Here is a 23022-nt window from a genome sequence, read left to right as displayed (position 1 = left end):
TTTATTACATTTGATTAAAAACACAATATGCATAGTAGTTTTTCTGAACAATAATGAGATTTAATGCCTAGCAAACCATTAAATCAATGATGATGGTTAATATTAATGAAATTTATCATTAATATTTATTACTTTGTAAACATTTAATGTACAGTAATTATTTTCACAAGTAATATAATAGGTCTCCTGCCTGAGTACACAGTTATCCATTAATATTAGAATTAATATACTCTGAAGAATAGCATTATTAATCAGTTATCCTAGAATATGTAGCACAATAAAATAACATATTGTAATCAATCCTCCCTCCCCAAAATGAAAATCTATACATTTAAGGGTGCCATCTGCATATATTTAATGCATTGCCTTCATCCTCTAAAATAAAAATTGGATTCATTTCTTTTATTGCACATTAAATTTTGATTTAACTAACACTTAAAAGAGGCTTGCAATAAAAGAAAACTGTATTTTAACTGAAAAAATGTCTTTCCAAATTCTCATAGTTTTGACAAATGTGTACAACTGAGGTTGAAACGTGAGGTTCTTTCACATCTGTGGTTATTAGAATCCAGATCAGACTTAAATTTACAAGTTGAAACTCTCTATGTCTTACAACATGTCAAATGGGTATTTAAACAGGGAATCTGCCCTATCCTTTTTATTAATCTCCCTTAAGCATCCTCTTTCATTTAACTCTGTAATTCAACAAAAGAGATTTCTACCATGAAAGAGAAATAACTTTGAGATTACGAGATACATATATTGGAACATAGTGGAAAAAAATGAGATAAAAATATAGCCAACAATAGGCACTTTTCCATTAAGTTGAGCAAATATTCTAGCAGGAATTCCCATATAGTTGTAATGACTTTTCATTTTTCCTGTTTATTGCAATTTATCTTAAGATGTTGGTTTTTAAGTCCTGTTTCTGAATGTCTTGGTGTCTTCCTTGAGCCTTTTGAAGCCTTTGAGAATGGATTATGGAATGGCAAATAGAATTATCTTCCTTTAAATGATTTAGCTTTTCCATTTCTCTCAGTAGAAAGAACTAAGCAAAATGTGTTCTCCATTCTACAGACTGCACACTTCAAGAATTTATTAAAGAGTTTTTGAGGAATGGGTGGGATGTTTTAAAGTACTATTTCTGAAGAACTCTTTAAATCTTCCAATTTAAAGCCTCTTCTCTAGTTTTATTACATATAAAATACCTTTTACTACCTTCAGCTGCTACACTGACAATGATTTCTTCCTGTTTGGTTGTCTACATCATGTAGTTTATCAATTGAGTGTATGTTGTCTATTTCTTGCCTAGTATTGAGGCAAAATAAGCAAATGAATAAATAAGATAAGGCTGCAATATTTGAGGAAGTATAAAGTTCAATGGGGGAGAAAATAGTATCACACATGCAGAAATTAGAGATGAACAAGAGACAGTAAGTAATCAAGTATCCCTTTCCATGTCAGAGGAGATAACAGTTTTGGATTGAGAGTTTAGGTAACTTGCAGTGAAGAAAGTTGATACTGAAAGTTAGATTCAAATATTTAAGTTTGTTCGATTTGTCTATGCCATCATCTTCATACCTAATATTTGTAGGAATTAAGCATTTTCAAGTAGTTTTCTGTCAGTTACTCACATGATTCTCACAACTATGTTATAAAATAGAGAAGCCAAATGCTGCTGTCCCTAATTTAGAGACTCAGAGAGGATGTGATTTGCTCAAGATCGTAAGAAAAGACAAGTATGCAGGTATTTTCACTCTCTCCAGGCCAATTCCTTTCTGTCTTCGGTTAAAAAGAAAAAAAAATTGGCACCAGAACATTTAATAACATAAAACTAAACATTGACCCCCAATATTTTTATTTTTTTATTTTTTTTAAATGTTTTGAACCTCAAATTTTTTTTTTTAATTTTTTGTTTATTGCAGTAACTGGTTTAGAACATTGTAAAAATTTCAGGTGTACATCATTATACTTCTATTTCTGCATAGATTACATCATGTTCACCACCAAAATACTAATTACAACCCATCACCACACACATGTACCGAATTATCCCTTTCACCCTCCTCCCTCCCCCCTTCCCCTCTGGTAACCACCAATCCAATCTCTGTCCCTATGTGCCCCCAATATTTTTAAAACAGATCAAATTAGCTTCTCTGGATGAACTGGGGGTGAGAGTCCACGAGGATCTCTCTCTAAAGTCCTTGTAGCCTCCCACCCTGAGGCCACACAACCCTATCCTGATGGATCTTCACCTAGACCCTGCTTCAAGTCTTCCAGACCTCGTCTCTTTTTAGGCAGCTCTTTACATGTTGGGCAGCAATGATATTTAGGAATCCTTCTCTATGTCAAGCAGGATTTCTGCCCGCATTTAAGGTTTATGTAATCTAAACCAGTGCGCCCCTCTTTGTCAATCCCGATAATCCACTATTCTTAGGGATCAGCTCTACCTCTTTGTCACAGGGATTACTATTAAAGTAAATCTCCTCAGTTCTGGGTGTGTCATTTGTTAATCTAAATTCAGTGTTTTAAATTTCCCCCCATTAAATTCAGTATTCAATAAAAATGTCATGGGCTTGAGCAGGTGTTTGAAAGATTAAGATAGCCAAAAAGAACGAGAGAGAACCAGGAGCTATAAAGAAGTGGAAGGATGTAATCAGCCTGCCATATTTCCATATCCATGAGAAGATGATAGAGATGGTGTGAAGGACCTTGAAAATCGGGAAGAAGGGTTCCAACTAGATGAAGTGGACTCTAGGCCAGCCATTGTGGATTTTTGAGCAGATGGTAAATTGGATAAATATAAATTTGTCAGAAAAGTCATTCTGACATGGCAATGCTGGACAGTGTATAAAGGAGCAGATTAAAGAAAAATGGCACTTTATCCTCCTACTTCTGTCACAAGAAAAAGAATGCTTGGCTCAGGACTATAAGAGTGGCTGTGGAGATCAGAGGATTTGAAAAGAGGAGATCAGATTTGAAAAGATGCTCTGTATAAGGATTTGTGATAACTTGTTGCTAAAGTGGCATAGGGGAATTGACAAGAAAGAATCAGGAGGAGTGAGAAAGATATGCAACGAGTCAGCTTGAGGGGAAGATGTTGAATTTGGTTTGGGAGCTATTATATTTGAAGTAAATAGAAATGTGTCTGTAGTTATTTTAGTTGAAGTCATGGTTATAGGTGTTCATCTAAGAAAGTGAAAGTTCAGAGAAAAGAGAAAAAGACCAGGGAAAAATCCTAGAATTGGTGATCAAAAGCAGGAGAGGGTGGCATTATTTTAGAGTAACTGCATCATATTGCTTACATTTTTATGAATTATGAATTATATTTTATGATTAGATTCTATACTAATTTCAATAGAGTAAGCACTGGGACATCCAGAGTGTCCAAGCAGTGGGGAGTTGGCCAGGTCAAGTGAATGTTAATGGAATCCAAGTTCTAGTCAACATAGAAAAGAACTTCCAATCATTATCACTGCCCTGAAGTTTTCTTGCCTTTAACTTCTATCCCTAAACTTGGATATATTAGACTTGATTTCTCTCTCTCTTTCATTTATCATAAAAGTTAATCAATGTTTGAATTTGTACTTGGTAATTCTTTTAAATAATTGATGGGTGATATTGTGATTTATAAGAAAAATATATATTTGATCTTCATCCATGGTTCCTGGCTCACAAGCTCCCAAAACTCTTGGAACTTCCAGTTGAGAGTGAGGTGTCTTTTGTTATGTTAACAAGGTGACCTTTGGAAAGCATCTAAAGATGGGGACTGGGTTGCCAGTGGAGTCAACCATGTGATTAGAGGGTTGAAACTTTCAATCCTATCCCCCAACCTCTGAGGAGGAGAGAGGGGTTTGAGGTTGAATCAATCACCAATGGCCAATGATTTAATCAGTCATGCCTATGTAATGAAACCTCTATAAAAACCCAGAAGGACTGGGTTTGGAGAACTTCCAGTTTGGTGAACATGTGGAGTTGCTGGGAGAGAGATGTGCCTGGAGAGGGCATGGGAGCTCTGTGCCCTTTCCCCATGCCTTGCCCTATGCATCTTTTCCATCTGGCTGGTCCTGGGTTATATCCCTTCATAATGAACCAATAATCTAGTAAGTGAAATGTTTCTCTGAGTTCTGTGAGCCACTCTAGCAAATTAATCGAACCTGGGGAGAGGGGGATCTTGGGAACTTCTGATTTATAGCCAGAAGTATGGGTAACAACCTGGACTTGCGACTGGCATCTGAAACCCAAGGAAGGGGTCGTTGGAAACTTGGATCTATAGCCAGTCGGTCAGAAGCACAGGTAGTAATCTGGACTTGCATTGACATCAAACACCCTGCTGGTATCTGAGAACTGCTTTTTGGTGCTGGGAAACTCGCCTCTCCACATGTTGAAATTGGGTACAGAACCCAAAATAATACCTAAAATATCCCTCCGGTTATGCATTCTTTCTCTTTTTGTTTAGTTTGAGTTTTAAGAACAAAGGCAAAAATTCCTTAATGCTGAAGAATGCCTTTGATGAAAGGAATTGCCAAAATCAGTCATGCCATGGAACACCATTTTAGAAGTCTGGTAGGTAGTTTTTACCCTGCCTCATAAAGCTATCTAGAGTTTTCACTTGGAGTGGCTTTGGGATTGTGCCATCAATCTTCACTACAGTTAGCCGCCTGGAACAGCATGGGTGATAAGGAAGCAGCTGCATGCAAGCATTCGCTGTGTGCAAGGACGGAAAATGTATGTACTGGTGCTTCCAGGGAGGCCTCATTGCTGTAGCAGTTTAACCCATTACTAAAGACGTGCCACGCTGATATTCAGCTGCTGACCAGCAACCTGGCCCTCAGCTTTAATAGGGAGCATATGATCTCTCCAGCTGGCAGGTGACACCATTTGGCAATGTTCCCCAGCAGCTCAACAAAAGATTTTCAAATATCAAAGCAAGGGGAAAGACCTCTGCCTTTATAAGGAAAGTGGTTTGACTGTGCGTGCATTTTGCTTCCATAAGAATTATTGCTTCTAACTTGCTGAATTCTGTGAAGGAAAGGGCACACTTAGAGAATGAAATGAGCTCGGAAAATTTGTAAACTGTTAATTCAAATTGATAAATAAATGGTAAATCACAGGAAATTTAATTTTGTGTTTAAGAAAGGAATGCAGCTTGAACATAGTTAAAGGTGGGAAAAGTCTTTTTTTAAAGATTCAATCTGAAAACAGAAGCCAGTAAAAATTTAGATTGGTTAGGTTATGAAAATTTAAGAATCTTCAATTTTATTGAAGAAAGGGACGTTAGAGGTCTTTTAGGAAAATATAATTTCACCATATGGAAAAGGTTTGGGGTGGGGTAATTGCTACCTTAACAGAGTCATGCAACTCAAGAGTGGCAATTTAGGAATGTCTTGAGTCTCTCGACTATGAGCACAGCATTCATCATTTTCTATCTTGCTACAAACTGGGAACTCAGAAAAACTAGACAACCCTCTTGGTCTATTCATTTTTTTCATTGAAAAAGCAAACAGTAGATTAGTAGAAAAGTAAATATATCTGAGCATTAGATTCTTGTATTAATCTCTGAATATAGTTTTAAAATTAAATCTGTTTACATGTGAGCATAAGAGATGGTACTATAGACATGACTGTCAATTGGCTGATGGCTATCTTAGTATATGTGAAAAAATGCATCTACCTCAAAAAGCATGTCATTTTTTTTCTCAGATAGTCGATAGAGTTACAATAATACTCTGTATGTGGTTTAAGTCCCATTACCCTTATAATTTGCTGGCCAGGATTAGGACAACCACTTTCATTCTTGGAATAAATTACCTAACCAGATTAAATATGTGATCATGTTGTCATAACAGAGTACACAAGCCTACAAATATATTTTGCTTTATATAAGCAAAATGAATATTTTAATCTCTGAACGTCAAATTGTGTTTGTTCATATCACAAAACTTGGGGATGCTCGTTAATATTAGAAAAATATTTAGGGTAATATCCTTTGTATAGAAAATCCTCTGTAACATGAAGAGTGTTATTGAATCTATTTGCATGTTTATAGGAAGAAAACATGCTCTTTAATTCAATAAGAATATTAGGGGTGTTTATTATAGACTAATTCTATAGGAACTAGAAAAGACATGTTGCAATAGATCTTATTTACAGATAACATGGTCTTAAGTGCCCAATGTTTATATTTTGGAAAAGTCATATGAGCTCATCACAGTCTGTAGGGCTCATGAAGGAGCTAGGTATTCAGCAGGGTTTGAGGGTACCGCAGATGGGCTGGCTCATCAATCATCCAACTCCACCAGTGTGGTACTTCTCAAGCTATCTATGGTGAAGGATCAGATTTTGGTTGCTGGTTTTCATTTTTGTTTTTGTTTGATTTCCTACCAATCCAATAATATGGTCCTGCTGTGTTAGTCTAGCATGTAGCTCATGCCATATGCCTCTCACCACAGAATTCAACATTAACAGAATTGACCTATACCCTGTTCATCGAATTGCATCCACTGATCACGAACTTGGGTGTTGCAGACTTCAAATTTCTGTAAAAATGCCTCAGTACTTACTTTCAATTCCTGTGCTTAGCTCATTGCACACCCCTCACAAACACTTGCCCTCATCCATGGACCACATTTTGACTAGTGCTGCTCTAGTGGGAGGTCCTGTACTACAAAGGCGGAAAACTAAAATATGCTTCCGAAGGTCACTTCCAGCCAGGTTTCTGGATGTAATTTAGACTCCAACAATGTGCTAGAGCTGGGCTATGGATTCTGAATTGAAGTCAGTAGAAAAGGCAGAAGTACCCATTTCACAGGGAAGTTCATGCCAGAAATGTGGATCCCTGTGGCCACAAAAGCAGCTTTATGGATCAGAGAAATGGCGATGTGATTCTGAGGGCTTAAAGTTATCCTGGAAGCTTGGTTAGAAGCTTCTCCTCCAGCCTTTCCAATTATTTTATAAACCACTTAATATCTGGTAATAAATCCCATTTTGTGTGATCTACTCAGATTATGTTATCTGTAAGAAGTAGGGCTATCCTAGTAAATGTTCATTTTACCAACTGTAAATACTGGATAGCTTATATTTTTGGAGTGGTTGGGAGAGTTACTTCTAGACCAGTGTTCTTAAACTTCATTGTGCCTACGGATCACCTGGGAATGTTGTTAAAATACTGATGCTGATTCAGTAGTGTAACCTGGGGATCTGAGATTCTGTATGTCTGATAAGATCCCAGTTAATTGGGATGATGTTGGTCCACAGACTAAACTTTGAGTAGCAAAACTCCAGTTTAGACTAAGCCTTGAGGAACTACTTCCACCTCCAGAGCCCCAGACTGAAGATGTTAGGCTTCAGCAAGATGATGAGAAATTATTCTGATCACTTTATTACTTTCCCTGGATTAGAAACAGTACGCCTATGGTGACATCCAACCATAACTTCTTTTTTCTTTTTCTTTTTTCACCTTATTAGGAACAAAAAGAAAAAAGGCTTTTCTTCATATATCTATATTTAGTTATTGAGAAATGAGGAGAGAGAAGAGAGAAAGAGAAAGGGATTAAACAAGTTGATTCTAAGCAAAGAGACTTCAAACAGGGAATTTACAGATGTCCCTTTTTGCCACCTCAATGCAGATATTCAGCCTACCTATTTGTAAGGGATACATATTTCTTGCCAATAGCTTATGACATTGTATTTTCAGTCTTATAATTTCATCTGCTTCCCATGAGAAGGAAAAATTGTCACATGGTGTTATTTGGGGGAGGGGTGGTTCAGACCACATTTAGAGACTTTTCCTGAGCATTGGCCATACCACCTAGATCCTGAGAGAGTTCACTTCAGAGAGGCAAAGAAGCTGGGAGATGAGATTCCAAATGGCAAACAGTGTAGACAAAAGTAGATGGATAGAACTGGGCTACTGTTTTCTGGAGACAGTGGGGAGACTTGGCAGAATTGTAGGCTACTGGGGAGGACAGAAAGTTGGCTAAGTGACAACCTGAGAGAGGGCAGTGGTCATAGTGACAGATTATGGAGAGCTTCTATTACCAGAAAGGAAAGTGTGGATTTGATTTGGAGAAAATGAGAGTCTTGGGAAGTTTCTGTTTAAGAGGCTAAAGAATGATAATGGTATTTGGGGAGATTAATTAGGCTACCTTTAGAAAGAAGGTGTATTTAAGATTATTAAATGGGCTACAGAAATAATTTTAGGAAAAAAAATTGAAATGGCACAATATTTTTGTGTAGTATAATTTCAATTATAAAATATTAAATTAAATGAAATTTACGTTTTATCAGTTTTAACCTTGACCTGAAATAAAAATGTTAAATATACTGGACAATCAGAGTTTAAAAGTAACTGTCAGGAATATCTGTGCTCTGTCATCTCTTAATGAAGTCTCTTTAAAGACAAATATTTAACTTTACTCTCCACTTTTTCATTTTTCTCAATATTTATCTGATTATTCTCTATCTGACACAAGGTGTACTAAGTAACATCTGCTACTGTCTCAAAGCCAAGCTTTTGTCCTCTTCAGTCTCAGCCCTCTGGGCTATCCTGAACATACCACGTAAATGAAAAGGAACCTGTCACAGTGACCATCACGTCTCCTACCAGGCCACCCTTGCAGAAGCATAGCCCATGGCTTAGACTTCCCAGAGGGAAGACCTTTCATCTTCTCATGAAAACCGTAATGAAACAAAATGTATAGTTCCCCTAAGCTCTATAGTGTCAACTTTTTGCATGGTCACAATAAAGGAGAGAACGGTAGAGGATGGCAGCTGAATAATTTAATAACCATGGATGATTTGGTGACCCTATTTAGTCTCACTAACAATCACAAAATGAAATTAATAAACATCATTGTGCTCATGGGCCTACCAAAGCTCACTAAAGGCCATGTGTGAATTATGCAGGCCTAAAATGAGCCCCAGTGTGTGAGTGCTCAGCTACTCCTGTGGCCTTGGCTTTGAACTCTGATATACTCATGAGTTCTAAAAGCATACAAGCCATCCAGAACTTTCAACTAAACCCTGACCCTTAATTCTGGATCTGACTACCAAACATTTCTGCCTCTTGGATAAGTCCTGGATATCTATATCAAATCAAGATATTAATGTTGAACTCATTTATCAACTGCCAGAAACTTGCTTCTCTTTCCATGTTCTTCATTTCAAAGAATTGCAATGCTGCTCACCAAATCGCTGAAGCTAGAAACTTCCAAGTTATTTAATGACTCCTTCCTCTCTTTTAACCCTTTCAACTATCCATCAGGTTGTATGGTTTCCAACTCCTCCATACATATGCTTTGTAACTCCTTTTAATTTCTACTGCCATTGCCTTTGTTGACATCTTCATAAACATTATAGGCAGAAAGATCTAGTTAGAATCCCAGTTCTGCTACTTTCTAGACTTGGTTGAGACATTTAGATTCCATTTCCTTATCTTAAGAAAAAAAGGTGCATTTCCACCTTACAGAGTAGTTTTGAGGTTTACATGACATATTCTAGGTAAAACTCAACACAGTACATGACTTATAGAAGACATTCAGTGAAGGTTGACCTCATGTTCATGATCATACTTCACTCAACTTGACCAATGACTAGGACATAGTAAGCACTCAATATATGTTTATTATGAATATTAATGTTGTAATCATCATCATCACAGTCTCCCTGCCTCCAATCTTGTACCCTAACATTCCATCCTTCACACCACCATCAGAGTCTACATAAAATAGTAATATCATCTCCTTTTTGCTGCAAATCTTTCAGTGGTGCTCTCACCCACAGGAGGTGCTTTTCTGGATCTATGCAACTGCCCTTGATCCGACCTAGGCTTCAATTCCATTCTTATTTCCACTGTCCAACACAAACTCCTTACCTTGAAGCCAAGGAAAAAATCTGTATTTCCCCCACCCACCACCAAACAAGCAAAAGCCTATTTTATTTTATATCTCCATTAATTACCTTCATCTCTATCTGACAAATTCTAATACATTGTTTAAAATTCACCATAGTAACCTACTAGTACTTCATATAATCTTCTGTGCCTCCCCAAGCAGAATGCTTCCAACTTAATTACTGTAAGCTTGTCTTTGTACTTCTGAAGCCCAATATTAAGTAGCGTTATTTAATACACATTTGTTGAAATAATGGTTTGGGGTATTGGAAAATTACAGGAAAGAGAAACTATAGATAGGTAGATATGTTATATATGTCCCATATATTAAAAACTACATAATCATATAACTTAATACTGTTCTCATGTTTCTGCTACTAATTTCTTGTATGTGGGACCTATATTGAAAAATTGTTAACATTTATCAGGAAAACGTGTTTGCTTTGGCTTTTCCATAATTACTAAGTCTTCCTTAGGGCGAGCAGCACATTTGCAAAGTGCATGGGTAGTACAAATCCTGGGGCTGTGAAATAGTGATGCTAGCTGATTCACAATGTGTAAATAACTTTGGCATTGGCCCCAGCTAAAGCAGTTGCTCTAACAAACTGAGATTTACAGTCAGTTTAAACTATGAGAAGAAGTAAGGCAGAGTGGTTAAGAAAATGGACTCTGATTTAGAAAATCCAAGTTCAAATTCCAGTCTACTACTGACTAGCTATATGATCTTGAACACATTCCCTAACCTTTCAGAGACTCCTTCCCTATGAAATGTAAATAGTAATGGTACCCACATAAAAGGATGATTGGGAATATTAAATGAGGTAATATGAGTTAAGTTTCAAACTTAGGCTATACAAACTTTCAGACACACAAGACTCACAAGACTACTATAGGCCACATTTGGCATCAGTCTGCATAGAAGGATATAGAACAGGAACCATCACTTGTCATCATTGTAGCATCAGACATTCCTCATCTGGTGGGAATTCTCTTAGAAATCCATGCAGCACACCTCAGATGGAAGAAGGTAAATTCTACATCAGGCAGGTCCAATAGGTGCCTTCGCTTAAAAGTCTCATGCCCCACAGAAGCTGATATCTCTTGAAGCAATCCCATTGTCATAGCCTGCAAGGTCCCCACAAAAAAAACAAGCCCTGATCCAAGAGTTGACACATTCAGGGAAGCTCAAAAGTGTGGCTGCCTACCAGGTACTTCTAGTTTCCGCAGTATAGATGGAATTTATCCAAAGGGGTTATTTTATCACAAATAATATGAGCTAGTAACATAGTTGACATCCCAACTTTCCTCAGGTTACCAGGGTAACTGTAATTGGAGGCAGTTAACTGATGGTCAAATTCTCTACAAAAGGTTAAAAAGAATTGTTAATCCTCTGCCTGTACATAGAACATGAACCTGAAAAGTATTACACAGAGGATAATATGTGCATGTGTATATGAAAACAATCTCATAAAGGATAAGAAATGTATCTAAGAGGAAATAAAACATGGAGAATGTTGTAAGAGGTCATCATTTTGCCTGATTTTCATGGATAAACTCATAAGCATAACAGTGAAAACTTGCTCATCACAGACAAAGTTTTGCTCTATGGTTAGTGTTCTACCTAATGAATCATTAATACTCAATACATGACATTTGAGTAAAAAAGGTATTTTGGTTCTCGCTGTTGTTGTAAGAAAAACAGAGCTGACTCACAGGGCTCTTTTACCGCTACTCTCAGATAATTCTTCCCAGACCTCTCAACTCAGACAAATTGACTTTGATGCTTTGAGCTCTAATTGTCTCCTAGGAATGCAATTTTCGTCCACATGCCAGTAGAATTAAGAAGATTGAATGTGAGTTGTTACATTAAAATGGACCTGCCTCTCTGTATGGTTAATTACCATAGTTAAATATAGCACCTGAATGACAAGACAGAATTAACAGTGCATTTTCCCATGGGAACAGATGGCTCTATCATGGAGACAGGCTGCCTGTGTCTTGTAAACATGCACTATTGGATATTGAGAATGGGCAAGAGTTCAGCTAAGAATCAACACAAGGCCATCCAATTCCAGAAAACTCCTCAAAGTGCATATGCCCTTAGTCATTGATATCCATAACATCATCTTCATCTTCATATGTAGACATTACAATTTAGAATCCAACATTCCTGTAATTCAAGTAGAAGTAGATAGATAAGAGTTTGAACATAAATACTTTACTGAGGAATAAATAGTAGAGATTTATTTAGAGGATATCTCTATAGTAATATAGATATAAATAGATTTATACTTCTAATGCTTATGATGTATTTAATTAAGATATGCATATGTATACTGTGTATTAAAATGTGAACTGGAAAAGTTGTTGTATTTGAATAACCATACATTATAATGTGACAACTGAAGTTTCAAGCGATATTAAAAATAATGTTAAGCATATATTAAATTACTTTTTCTATTCAAAACAATATTGTATTAAGTTGGCCAGGCATGTTTATTTAAATCACTATGCAGAATGGAAATTATCATATGTTAACAGTTCTTGGTTTCTCATTTTCTAAATTAAAACAAATCTGGAGTGAGTGAAATGAACAATATGGTAAACTTAGTTTCAGCCAATTTTGCTTAATCCCTTTATTTTCTATTTCCTATGAATGGTTTAACAACTCTTACAAAATAGGAGGAAATGCAGATGTTAGCTTTGAGTCTAAATGCTTTTACATATTGTAAATGTTATATATTTTCACTGAAATTGGAATTGCACCTCCAAGTAGAAATAAAAACGTCCGAGCTGATTTCACTCTAAAGTGTAGAAGACAAAGTTCATAACTGCCTGTGAGTCTGTGTTGAGAATATCAATGTTCTTTTGCAGCTTTTGCCAGCAAGAGAAGCTGCCAGTGACCTTCCAGTCCTGTGTGATCACCAAAGAGTGCCAGGTGTCGGAGTGGTCAGAATGGAGCCCCTGCTCAAAAACGTGCCACAATATGGCGTCCCCTAAAGGCACTCGTGTAAGGACACGGGTCATCAGGCAGTTTCCTATCGGCAGTGACAAAGAGTGTCCGGAACTTGAGGAAAAAGAACCCTGTGTGTCTCAAGGAGATGTGGTTGCCCCCTGTGCCACGTGAGTAAATGAAGGACTGTAGCCTCTGCTGCCATGTCTGCCCAAATTGCATGTTTGTTCAGCTGTTTGATTTCAACTGAATAGTACGTTGAGAAATAGTGATTTTTACAAATTCTAAGTAGAAAAATAAAATCTCTCTTTACAAACACCATCCGAAAAAAAAATATGGGTTTTACAGAATAAAAGTGTCTTTAACAAGCCATATTTCCAAATCTCCATGAAGGTTAGATTTTATATATTTTCCATAAAATATATTATTGGCAAACTTTTTCTGTAAAGGGGAAGATAGTAAATATATTAGGCTTTATGGGCCACATATGTCTCTGTAGCAATGATTCAACTGTGCCCTTGGAACTATAGACAATATGTAAATAAATGAGTGTGGATATGTTCCAATAACACTTTATTTATAAAAACAGGGGACAGGTTGGATTTGGTCCTTGGGTCACAGTTTGTCAACCCCCATTCTATAAGGTAAAATAAACTTTCAAATTATAGGTTTCTGTTAACTTATTGAGCAAGTTCTATTAAAACTCAGTACTGTATATAACAAATCCTATGGAATAGAGTAAAATACTACATCAAAATAATGAGACTTTAAGCTCCTTAAGGACAAGGATTGTGCTTTTTTTAATTTTTTAATCACCAGCATATATCACAGGGCCTGGCACGCAGTAAGTGCCCAATGAATGTTCATTCAATTCAGATGAAATAAGGCTAATTCTGAAATATTTGGTAGCATAACTGTATTCTTTTTGTCCTTAAAAAATATCATTTCTGGGGCCAGCCCAGTTGTGTAGCGGTTAAGTTCACCCACTCTGCCTTGGCCACCCGGGGTTTGCAGGTTCGGATCCTGGGCGCAGACCTACTCACTGCTTATCAAGCCATGCTGTGGCAGCATCCCATGTAAAGTAGAGGAAGATGGGCAGGGATGTTAGTTTAGAGCCAATCTTCCTCAGCAAAAAAGAGGAGGATTGGCATCGGAGGTTAGCTCAGGGCTAATCTTCCTCGCAAAAAATATATATATCATTTCTAAGACATTACAGTGAATTATCTTAATAAATATACTTCAGCTTAGTCTAACTATAGAATATTTATGAAACAACTTAGAGAATCTTAGTTTCTCAATAGATATGCACAAGTTTCATTGAGACCTCCGGAATATTCCAGACATTCAAAAAGCGTGCCTACAGCTTGAACTTCATGAACCAGTGAGGAGGAATATTAATACTACTACTACTTCTAACAATACTAATAACAAAGATAGTGATGATTTATACAAGATCTTCAGTTCTGCAGCACTTTGGAATAATCCATTCTCCCGTATGTAATAAATGACTGAAAACTCCAGAGAGCTTCGTTCCTAACTGTTTGGCTGTCTCACCCACTTGTGTGTTCCTCTCCATGTAATAGGCTCGAGGAAGTTGCCAGGATCTCCCATCAGAGTGCTTTGTCTCCTATGAGTTTCTTCTATTTCTGTCTCAAGCTAGGTGTTTTATTCTTTTTCCTCTCAGATATTCAAACACCATTAACAAAATAAATATATATTCTGAGTCTTACTCTTCTCTGCCTTTTTGGAGGGTAGCATTTTTTTTTTCAGAAGGTGAAACCAATTTGTATTACTAAAAATCTGTTCCTCTCACAGGACTCCTTAGGATGACCTAAATTGGGACTCCATTCTACAAAAAAATAAAATTTTCATTTTAACTCCCCTAATGAATGACTTGTTTGGTTTTACATTCCTCGCCCCCGCCTCTGCTGAAGGCATTAATTATCCATGTTTTAGAATTGACCTGAATACTGGACTTCCTTTATACACATACGTCAAGAGTATTCCTTGATGCCCCAGTCCCGCACCTCTTTTAAGCCACAAATCCCCACTTATAAAAATTAAAAACGGGGGGCCAGCCCGGTGGCACAAGCGGTTAAGTGCACGCTCCGGTGCAGCGGCCCGAGGTTCGCCGGTTCAGATCCCGGGTGTGCACCGACGCACTGCTTGTCAAGCCATGCTGTGGCGGCATCCCATATAAAGTGGAGGAAGATGGGCACGGATGTTAGCCCAGGGCCAGTCTTCCTCAGCAAAAAGAGGAGGATTGGCAGATGTTAGCTCAGGGCCAATCTTCCTCAAAAAAAAAAAAATTAAAAACCGGTATGAAAGTCAGCTTTTCTGTCATGAAACTTTACCTTTGACAAAGCAAAGCATCTAGATCAGATGTCTGAGGGACCATTTAACATTTTTGTCCAATTGAGATGAACATTAGCACATCCATTTGTACCTATGTTGGCTGTTAATCTGATTACTAAGGAAGCATCTTGGTTAAAGTGACACAAAGTGCTACATGAGCCATTTTCTTGGTGCTTTTAGAATATCCATTTTCCTTGAGGTGGAGAAATGCCATCACTTTCTATCTTCAGTGGCATTGGGAAATGGTTCCCTGGCTATCTCCTTAAAGCACGTGTTAGGTTGACAAGCCCCCGACATTTCTTTCACATCATAATCTTGATTGGAGCTTTAATTTAGAATCACGGATAGTCTTTCCTGTGTTCCCCTTGATTAGATACTCAGCTCTTTTCATCATTCGTCAGCACTCATCAGGGACAGCTCAATGCTACAGAAAAAACAGTTATTCTCGACAATAAAGAGAAAACTCTAAATTATGTTATATTCTCGACAATAAAGAGAAAACTCTAAATTGTTATGTTATATTTTTTAATCTTAACACAATTATAATTTTGATCCAATATGAAAAAGCAATTTTCATGCATTTTATTAATAGCAAAACAAATGTTTGGGTTGATCATCATTTAGAATATTTTTCTGTTCCCAGATTCAATCTTCCTTTGTTTATAAGCATCAAGAAAGGGCAAGCCGGAGTTCAGCTTAATTGCACATAAAATTTCATGTTTTCAGCATTATGCTCTCTTTTCATAAAATATTTATAAGTAACTTCCAGTAGTTGCAATTAAAACCGGATCATCCTAAATTGAACCCCTCTTTAAATGGAGCACTGCTGAGGATAAAGAAGAGATTGAAATTGAATCTGCCCCATAGATGTAGTAGTCTACGGTTGACTCAAGGGGAAAGTGTTTTTTAGATTAATTTTCTTAAGAAAAAAAAATATGAGAAGAGCAGAGCAAAGTTCTATTCGATAAACATGGTTGCCGCTGCGGGCGTTTTCTTTGCTTAGGTATGGCTGGAGAACCACGGAGTGGACCGAGTGCCGCGTGGACCCTCTGCTGGGTCAGCAGGACAAGAGGCGGGGCAACCAGACGGCCCTCTGCGGAGGCGGGGTCCAGACCCGAGAGGTGTACTGCGTGCAGGCCAGCGACAACCTCGTCTCGCGTTTGAACAGCCGCAAAGACAAAGAAGGTAAACGTTATTATCTTCTCCAAGACTCGCACATGGAGACCAAGCATGAGATCACCCTGCAGGGATATATACACGGCCATTTGGGGCATGAATAGCCATATTTCTGTTCACGTGATGGTTGATATGTGCTATGGTGAACAGCAATCGAAATTTTGGTTGTCAGAAATATTTAATCCAGTTCCATCTTTCGTCACTTCTGATTTACTGACAAGTCTCTCTTTCAATTTTCTGACTTCAGGCTCTGAGTCAAAATTTAGCAGCAGTAATAAATTGTAAAAATAGAATAAAAATCCATCTTATAAGTTTACACATAGAATGCAAGCATATATTCTGAAGCCCAAATTTTCTTTTCTTTATGTAAGAAGTAAAACCTGCTTGTAAAAAACACCTCCTTTTGCAGTTTACAATGTGGTTGAAAAAATAAGTTAATTATGGTATTGAATGAAAATTTCAATTTGAATTTAAATGTAATAAATACAGAATAAAACTACAGTAAAAAAAATCTTTAACATGTCTTTAACATGTCTTTAACATGACTTTTTTTTAAACTCTTTGATTTGGCAGACATATCTTAGAATTTTTGTTTAAATCTCAGTTTGGGGACCAGATATGTGTGCAAAAGGATAAGTGAGTCCAAGATTCCCAGGGCTAAAAGTATATATTATTATGTATTAATATTACTCTAGAATGCTAATCATTATTATATCAAGTTTATATTCAATTAGTAGCCCTCTTCAGTCCACACAAATATGAATATTTTTAAGCAATGCTATAAGCAGACCCTCTTTCAGTCCCTCTACCTGAAGGATGGCGTGACTTCCATCACTCATCCACTCCACATATAGTATGTATTAGTTACCAACAGAGTTCCAAAAATTATGTAAGGTGGCGAGGATAGAAATATCCATACAAATTTTGGATCGAGAAAGTGCTCATGGTCATCATGAGGACACACAAACAAACCAATAGTTATAAGGCAATATGATATGAATTATAACGAGTTTTAGAATAACGATAGGGGGATCATAGAAACAGAACCCTTCATAGAGGAGGTGGCACTTGAGGTGAGTGATGACACACGCTCCATACAGTTAACTGGGTCAGAGTGTAAGAGGGAGTCTATTCCAAGAGGAGGGAACAGCCGTATTAGAGCACACCATTCAAGAAAAGCAAAAACAAAAAAGAAATCTTGCCGATAAGGATAAGTACGTTGTATTTGGCAAGTTGTGATAGGATAGGATAGTATTTCCCAGCAGATATGTTGGATGGAAAGGGAAATGAATAAGGATAAAGACTCTAGTTGATATCAGCAGATGAAAGACCATAAAAAGGAGAATATTCAGAGAAGAAATCTGATCGCGAATGACCAGAAAAGAAGGGACAGAGCCAAGAGAAATGGATGTTTTAAAAAACAAAAGATGAGATGGCTACTCTGCCTCTCCAAAACAGGAGTGACAGCAGTGACCAGTAATTCATGGAAAATAAGCACTGAAATTGTGCATTTGCAACTTGCATAATTTAATTGTTTTGTATCCACTAACTTTACATAGCTTGTCAGCTCATTTGGGAATCTAGCCTAGGGATACATTTTACTACTAACGTGCCTTGAGGTTCTAAGGAAGTAGCATAAAACATGTGATGTTAGTACATTAATATTTTCTTGGCCACTTGAATGGCTACATTTTTAACACTCTTAGGTGGATTTATTATAGCAGTCCTTTCAGAGTAGTATAATTTTATTGCTAGAGGTAGATCAGATTTTAGTTTCTGAATGTCAATTATGTCCTGTAGGTTATTACTTTCAAAAGATCCTTCAGAATTCTGAATTGCAACTGGATATTTTTTTAAATCATTTTGTCGTGGAGTCCCCCTACTACTGTCAAAGCACTGCAGAGCACCAAAAATAAAAGTCACAGAAAAAAAGGAAAACAGAAAGGAGATCATTGTTAAGATGTATCTGTTGGACTAAAGCAAATGCCAAAGCAAAGATCAATAGATATAGAAATAATCAATTTGCCTGAAATTAATATTTATCATGTGAGTATGTAACATGAATAACTTAGGAATTTGTGTCATTTCATATCAAATACCAAGAATACTAATAAGCTTCTTATAGTCTTTGCAAAAACAGTTAATTCTCCCTAAAAGTTGCAGCTTTTTTTCCCTCAGAACTCAGACTATGTGAATTTCCCCCCAGAAGCACTTAACATTTCCCAGTGGGAAACTTATTCAATCCACCAGCATCCCAAGAGTGACATGTAAAGACTATAAATATGTGTGAATGGAGAACAGTTAGACTGTGAGCTATGAATATTGTTCACGGTCTGTCTTCCTTCAATAAATATGAAAGAATAAAGCCTACTTTATAAAGAGATGGAAACCTCTCAAAATAACTCTGTCAATCAATCCTAATAAAGATACTGATCTCAAGAAATCCTGACTGTGTAACCATGAACAAACTGCCGTATGAGCAATTCATATTGTACTAGGTTTGAAGAACAAAGTCTACACTGTTGTTTTTGCAGATTCACACACTGTGTTCTATAAATGTCTTGTTTTCACATGTAACCAAGCTATTAAAAATACTTTAACTCAAAATAAAATGCTTTAACTCAAAAATAAAATTTCTGGATACAAAAATACTGAAAACAAGTGATATGAAATTCACATAAACTTCCTTTATTATCTTGGCACATCCTATTACACAGAGGAATGGTGATGACCACCTTAGAATAAGGATAGGGCCACATTAAATCACTTTATTCATTGGTGTATTCTCTACTAATAACTGATTCACACCACACTGGGCCATAAAATTTCTCCTCCGCGGAGCTAATACATTTAATTTCTAGAAAATCAAAATATGTGTTATTAAAGTACTCACAAAGTATAATGTATGATATTCACAACTTGGTATCTTATCTATGTCAATGGAATTATATCATCAGAATATTTAAGTTGGTAGCATCTATAGACAATAGGAAAAGTATATCTACTTGGTGTTGGAGAGTATCCACATTTTATTCATATATTGCTGCTGGCCATGTAACCCTCTCAATCCTGTCAACCTTTCCTCTATGATATTCAGATAAACAAAATTTCTATTATCACTTCTTTACAAGAAAGACTTGACAAGTTCTTTACTGAGAAGAATTAGTAGTTAAACCGTTGACGATTTCTGTTCAGCTGGCTGATCAAAATTCCAGTAGGCTGTGAAGAATGTCCAGCTTCTGCTGGCATGAAATCTACCCTTATCAGAATATGACAGGAAGAATCCTTGTCCACAGGGAGATTTCAGTATAAGTCCTAGAAAGCTGATGAAAATGTTGCTGATCACTGAGTGCATGAACATGAATTGATTTTTTATTAAGATTTCAAAGTGACATGAAGGTAGATTTTAGCTCTAGTAACTTAAGAAATTCTTCCATTTGATACAGATTGACCATGTTTTTAAATAGGGAAAACCAAAAGTATTGGTTATAAAGCATCATGAAGCTTACCATGATTTATATTATAGGAAACTTAAGAACATTCTTTTGTAGAAAACATATTAAATAGGCCATACTGAAATCTGGGTAAGGTCTGTGGGATTTAAGCTTATTAAGAAAGACAGCCTGGATAATGAGCCTGTATGATGACATAGAATGAGATAAAGCAGCAGAAAGGCTTGGAGGATCAATGGAGAGATGGACAGAAGGAAGGATGATTCAACTGTGAATGGGTAGACAGAAGGATGGATAAAGAGCTCATGTTTTCTCATGTTCTGCAAAGAAATAAGGAGAATAAAGTAGTCACCATCTCTAAATAAATTCTTTATAATTGTAGTCTTTTATCTACAGTTTCCACAAACTAGCCCACTTTAGTCAAAGCTATTTTGAAAAAAAAAAAAAAAGGCTATGCTTATGGTGCTATTTCCCTGTTATTTGAGAAGGTAAATATCAAAGTACATCGAAGTCTAGTGCTGTACCTTTCCTATCCATCGCTTTTGAAATAACAGGTAGGTGAGACTATTTTATATGACATCTCAATCAGAAATGTGTATCAGAGATTCTCTGTACATTCCCTGATACAATCCTTAAGGCATCTAGGAAAGGTAGTAGTTTACTTTTACTTTCTATTTTGCTAGAAATAGATCAAACCTGTCCCATGAAATAGATATGATTTCATGTTTCTTGACTTTCTATAACATCATTATGTAGATGTAAATTATAGAAAATCATAAAAAGATTTTTAAATTTACTGACTTTAAAATGTCATAGGATATCATAGTTATATAAACAGATATATAAAGTTTGGTTATGAACACTTTTGTTGAGATAAATTAGTGTAGGTGTGAAACGTTTCATAATTTATCATATTTCTAAGCACACTACTTTGTGCTCTGCTAATCTTAATATGGAAAATGAAAAAGGAACTAAATCACACGATGACTACATTTTGAAAACATAGCCTATACTGATGTGGTGGGTTGCAAAAAGTACTGTAATATAATTATAGAATAATTAAAACATAGGTAATCCCTGAAGGAATCAGATCCTCCTCGGAAATCAGTTCCCTGGATATTTTGTGGGAGAGAAGGGCTGTTATCCTCTGAAATTTTTCTGTGATCAGTAGATTACAAAATGAAAAGTGAGGTGCCAAGAGGTATCAGCCACTGGGATAGAAGCTAATAAAAACTTACATGCTGGAAATTAGATTAAGCTGGTCCATGGTCTACCCCTGTGGTAACTTACGATTTTGAGGGGAGGAAGAGCTGACTGATGAGATATCAAGAAATATTCAACCAAAAAGGCAATCAAAGAAAAATATAGAGGCAGCTCAGAAGTCATGTAAACAAGAAAACAGTGCTTATAATGCCTTGACTTACTTAATGTTTAATAAACATTTGCTGTTTGATGTGTTTACTCTCCCCTTTGTAAAATGGTACAATTTTCTTTTAATTTGTCTGAAAATTATCTCTTGAATGTTTCAAATACACTCTTTTATTAAAAGAAAATTCTCTACTTCAGCAAGGGGCTATATTCACACACACCCTGCCTTTCACCCCTGAATAAATAACTGTTCACACCTTTGACTTCAAATAGAGGAAACATGATCTAGTTGTTAGATCAAGTGACGAAAGTCAAAATTCATGCACTTTGTTTCAGTTTGGCCCCTCGTTTAAGAGAACATTTTTTATGTATCTATTTTCTCTTTTCCAATTACAGTAGATAGCTTAAAAATCTTTTGACTTTTCCTCTTAAGGCTACTTTCAGAAGAACCCCAGACAGATAATCAGGAAACCTGGTTTTCATTTCTGCTTGGCCTTGTATCTCTATGCACATTACTTAACTTTATTTGCTTAAAAATACCTATTTATAAATGACTCTTCTGTTCCATTTCCACCAATGTGGCAGATTATAATAGCTGAAAATCATCCTTTACAAAACACCTAGACGTGCAGGATACAATATGGTTTTAAATGCTTTTAAGAGCAGAACTGAGGTCTCAATTAACTAAACCAGGAAGGTTGAGCTGATGATGCTTTCTGTGTCTGCGCTTGGGTGGGGTTGGTATAGGAGGAGGGTTACACATTATGGGGACTTTGGAGGAGTGAAGCCTATAAGGGGCATGACATAAAACTTTTAGCCAGAGAAGGAGAGTTCAAGCAGAAATACTGCATTACTTCATCTACCTCAATGGGTTGCTATTTAATGGGTTATAGCATCAATGAGTGAGCAGAGAAACTTAACTTCTCCTAAAGGGAGATGACAAGGAAGTAGCTCAGCCTCAGCCTCAGGTCAGAGCAAAAGCAAACCTCTCCTAAGAATTCCAACTATGGGCCTGTCCTCATACTAGTTTAAGTTTTAAATTTACGGTACTTCCATGAGTCGAAAGACCACAAAGCTGAAAAATTAATATAAAAAGTGGTGTCAGGCCAATGGTACTACTGGGGTGCCTGACATAAGCAAAACCAAAAACTCTAAAGTGGGGAATACCTTAGCCTAAGGCACAGGGTTTCCCCAGATAAACTGCACCATTCAAAATTGTGAACTACGCGAAGAAAAATAATCCATCGTAAAGATGATTTAAACTGCCTAACAAACAGTAAGATTAGACACAAGGTTGGAAATATTAGAAATAGCAGACAGAGACCATAAAATACATATACTAAAACTTATTAAAGATGTAAAGGAAAAAATTAACACATTAAATATAATGAGTCACAATGAGAAAGACCAGATTTAAAAAAAAAAAAAAACAGAAGTTCTAGAACTGAAAAATACTTTTAATGAAAATAAGCAAATAAATGGATAAATTAGACAGATTGAGCTAAACAGTTGTCAGTAAACTGAAGACAAATGTAGGGAAATTATTCAAAATGCAACACTGAAAATAGAATTTTAAAATAAAAGTGAAGATAATAATCATGCAGCATTAAACAAGAAGATTCATAATGAGAGAATTAAGAGAAAAGATGAGAGAATTTTCTAGAATTGATGAAAGACAAGAATGTACAGAATCAAGAAAAACAATTTCCAAGCAGGATAATAATATAGGCACACTTAGATACAATGTAGTGAGATTGCAGCTCATCAACTGCAAAGACGTGTTAAAAGGGATAGAGAGAGGGAAAAAATTAACTAGAAAAGAATTA

General features: G+C 36.4%; 1 protein-coding gene across 1 annotated transcript in view; it reads left to right on the top strand.

Moving 5' to 3' along the window:
- THSD7A (thrombospondin type 1 domain containing 7A) overlaps window positions 1-23022 on the top strand; it is a 673077-nt gene that overhangs the window by 456481 nt on the left and 193574 nt on the right. Inside the window, exons 5-6 of the mRNA XM_087426025.1 lie at window positions 12767-13015; window positions 16204-16385. Of these exons, the coding sequence (XP_087282151.1) occupies window positions 12767-13015; window positions 16204-16385 (431 nt within the window). The remainder of the gene's footprint in view (window positions 1-12766; window positions 13016-16203; window positions 16386-23022) is intronic.

This window comes from Ceratotherium simum, chromosome 1 (genome assembly GCF_057802395.1).
Source record: "Ceratotherium simum simum isolate JZ-2026a chromosome 1, ASM5780239v1, whole genome shotgun sequence".
NCBI lineage: Eukaryota > Metazoa > Chordata > Mammalia > Perissodactyla > Rhinocerotidae > Ceratotherium > Ceratotherium simum.
Note: the sequence above shows the minus strand (reverse complement) of the source record. Positions and strands in the feature narration are given on the sequence as shown.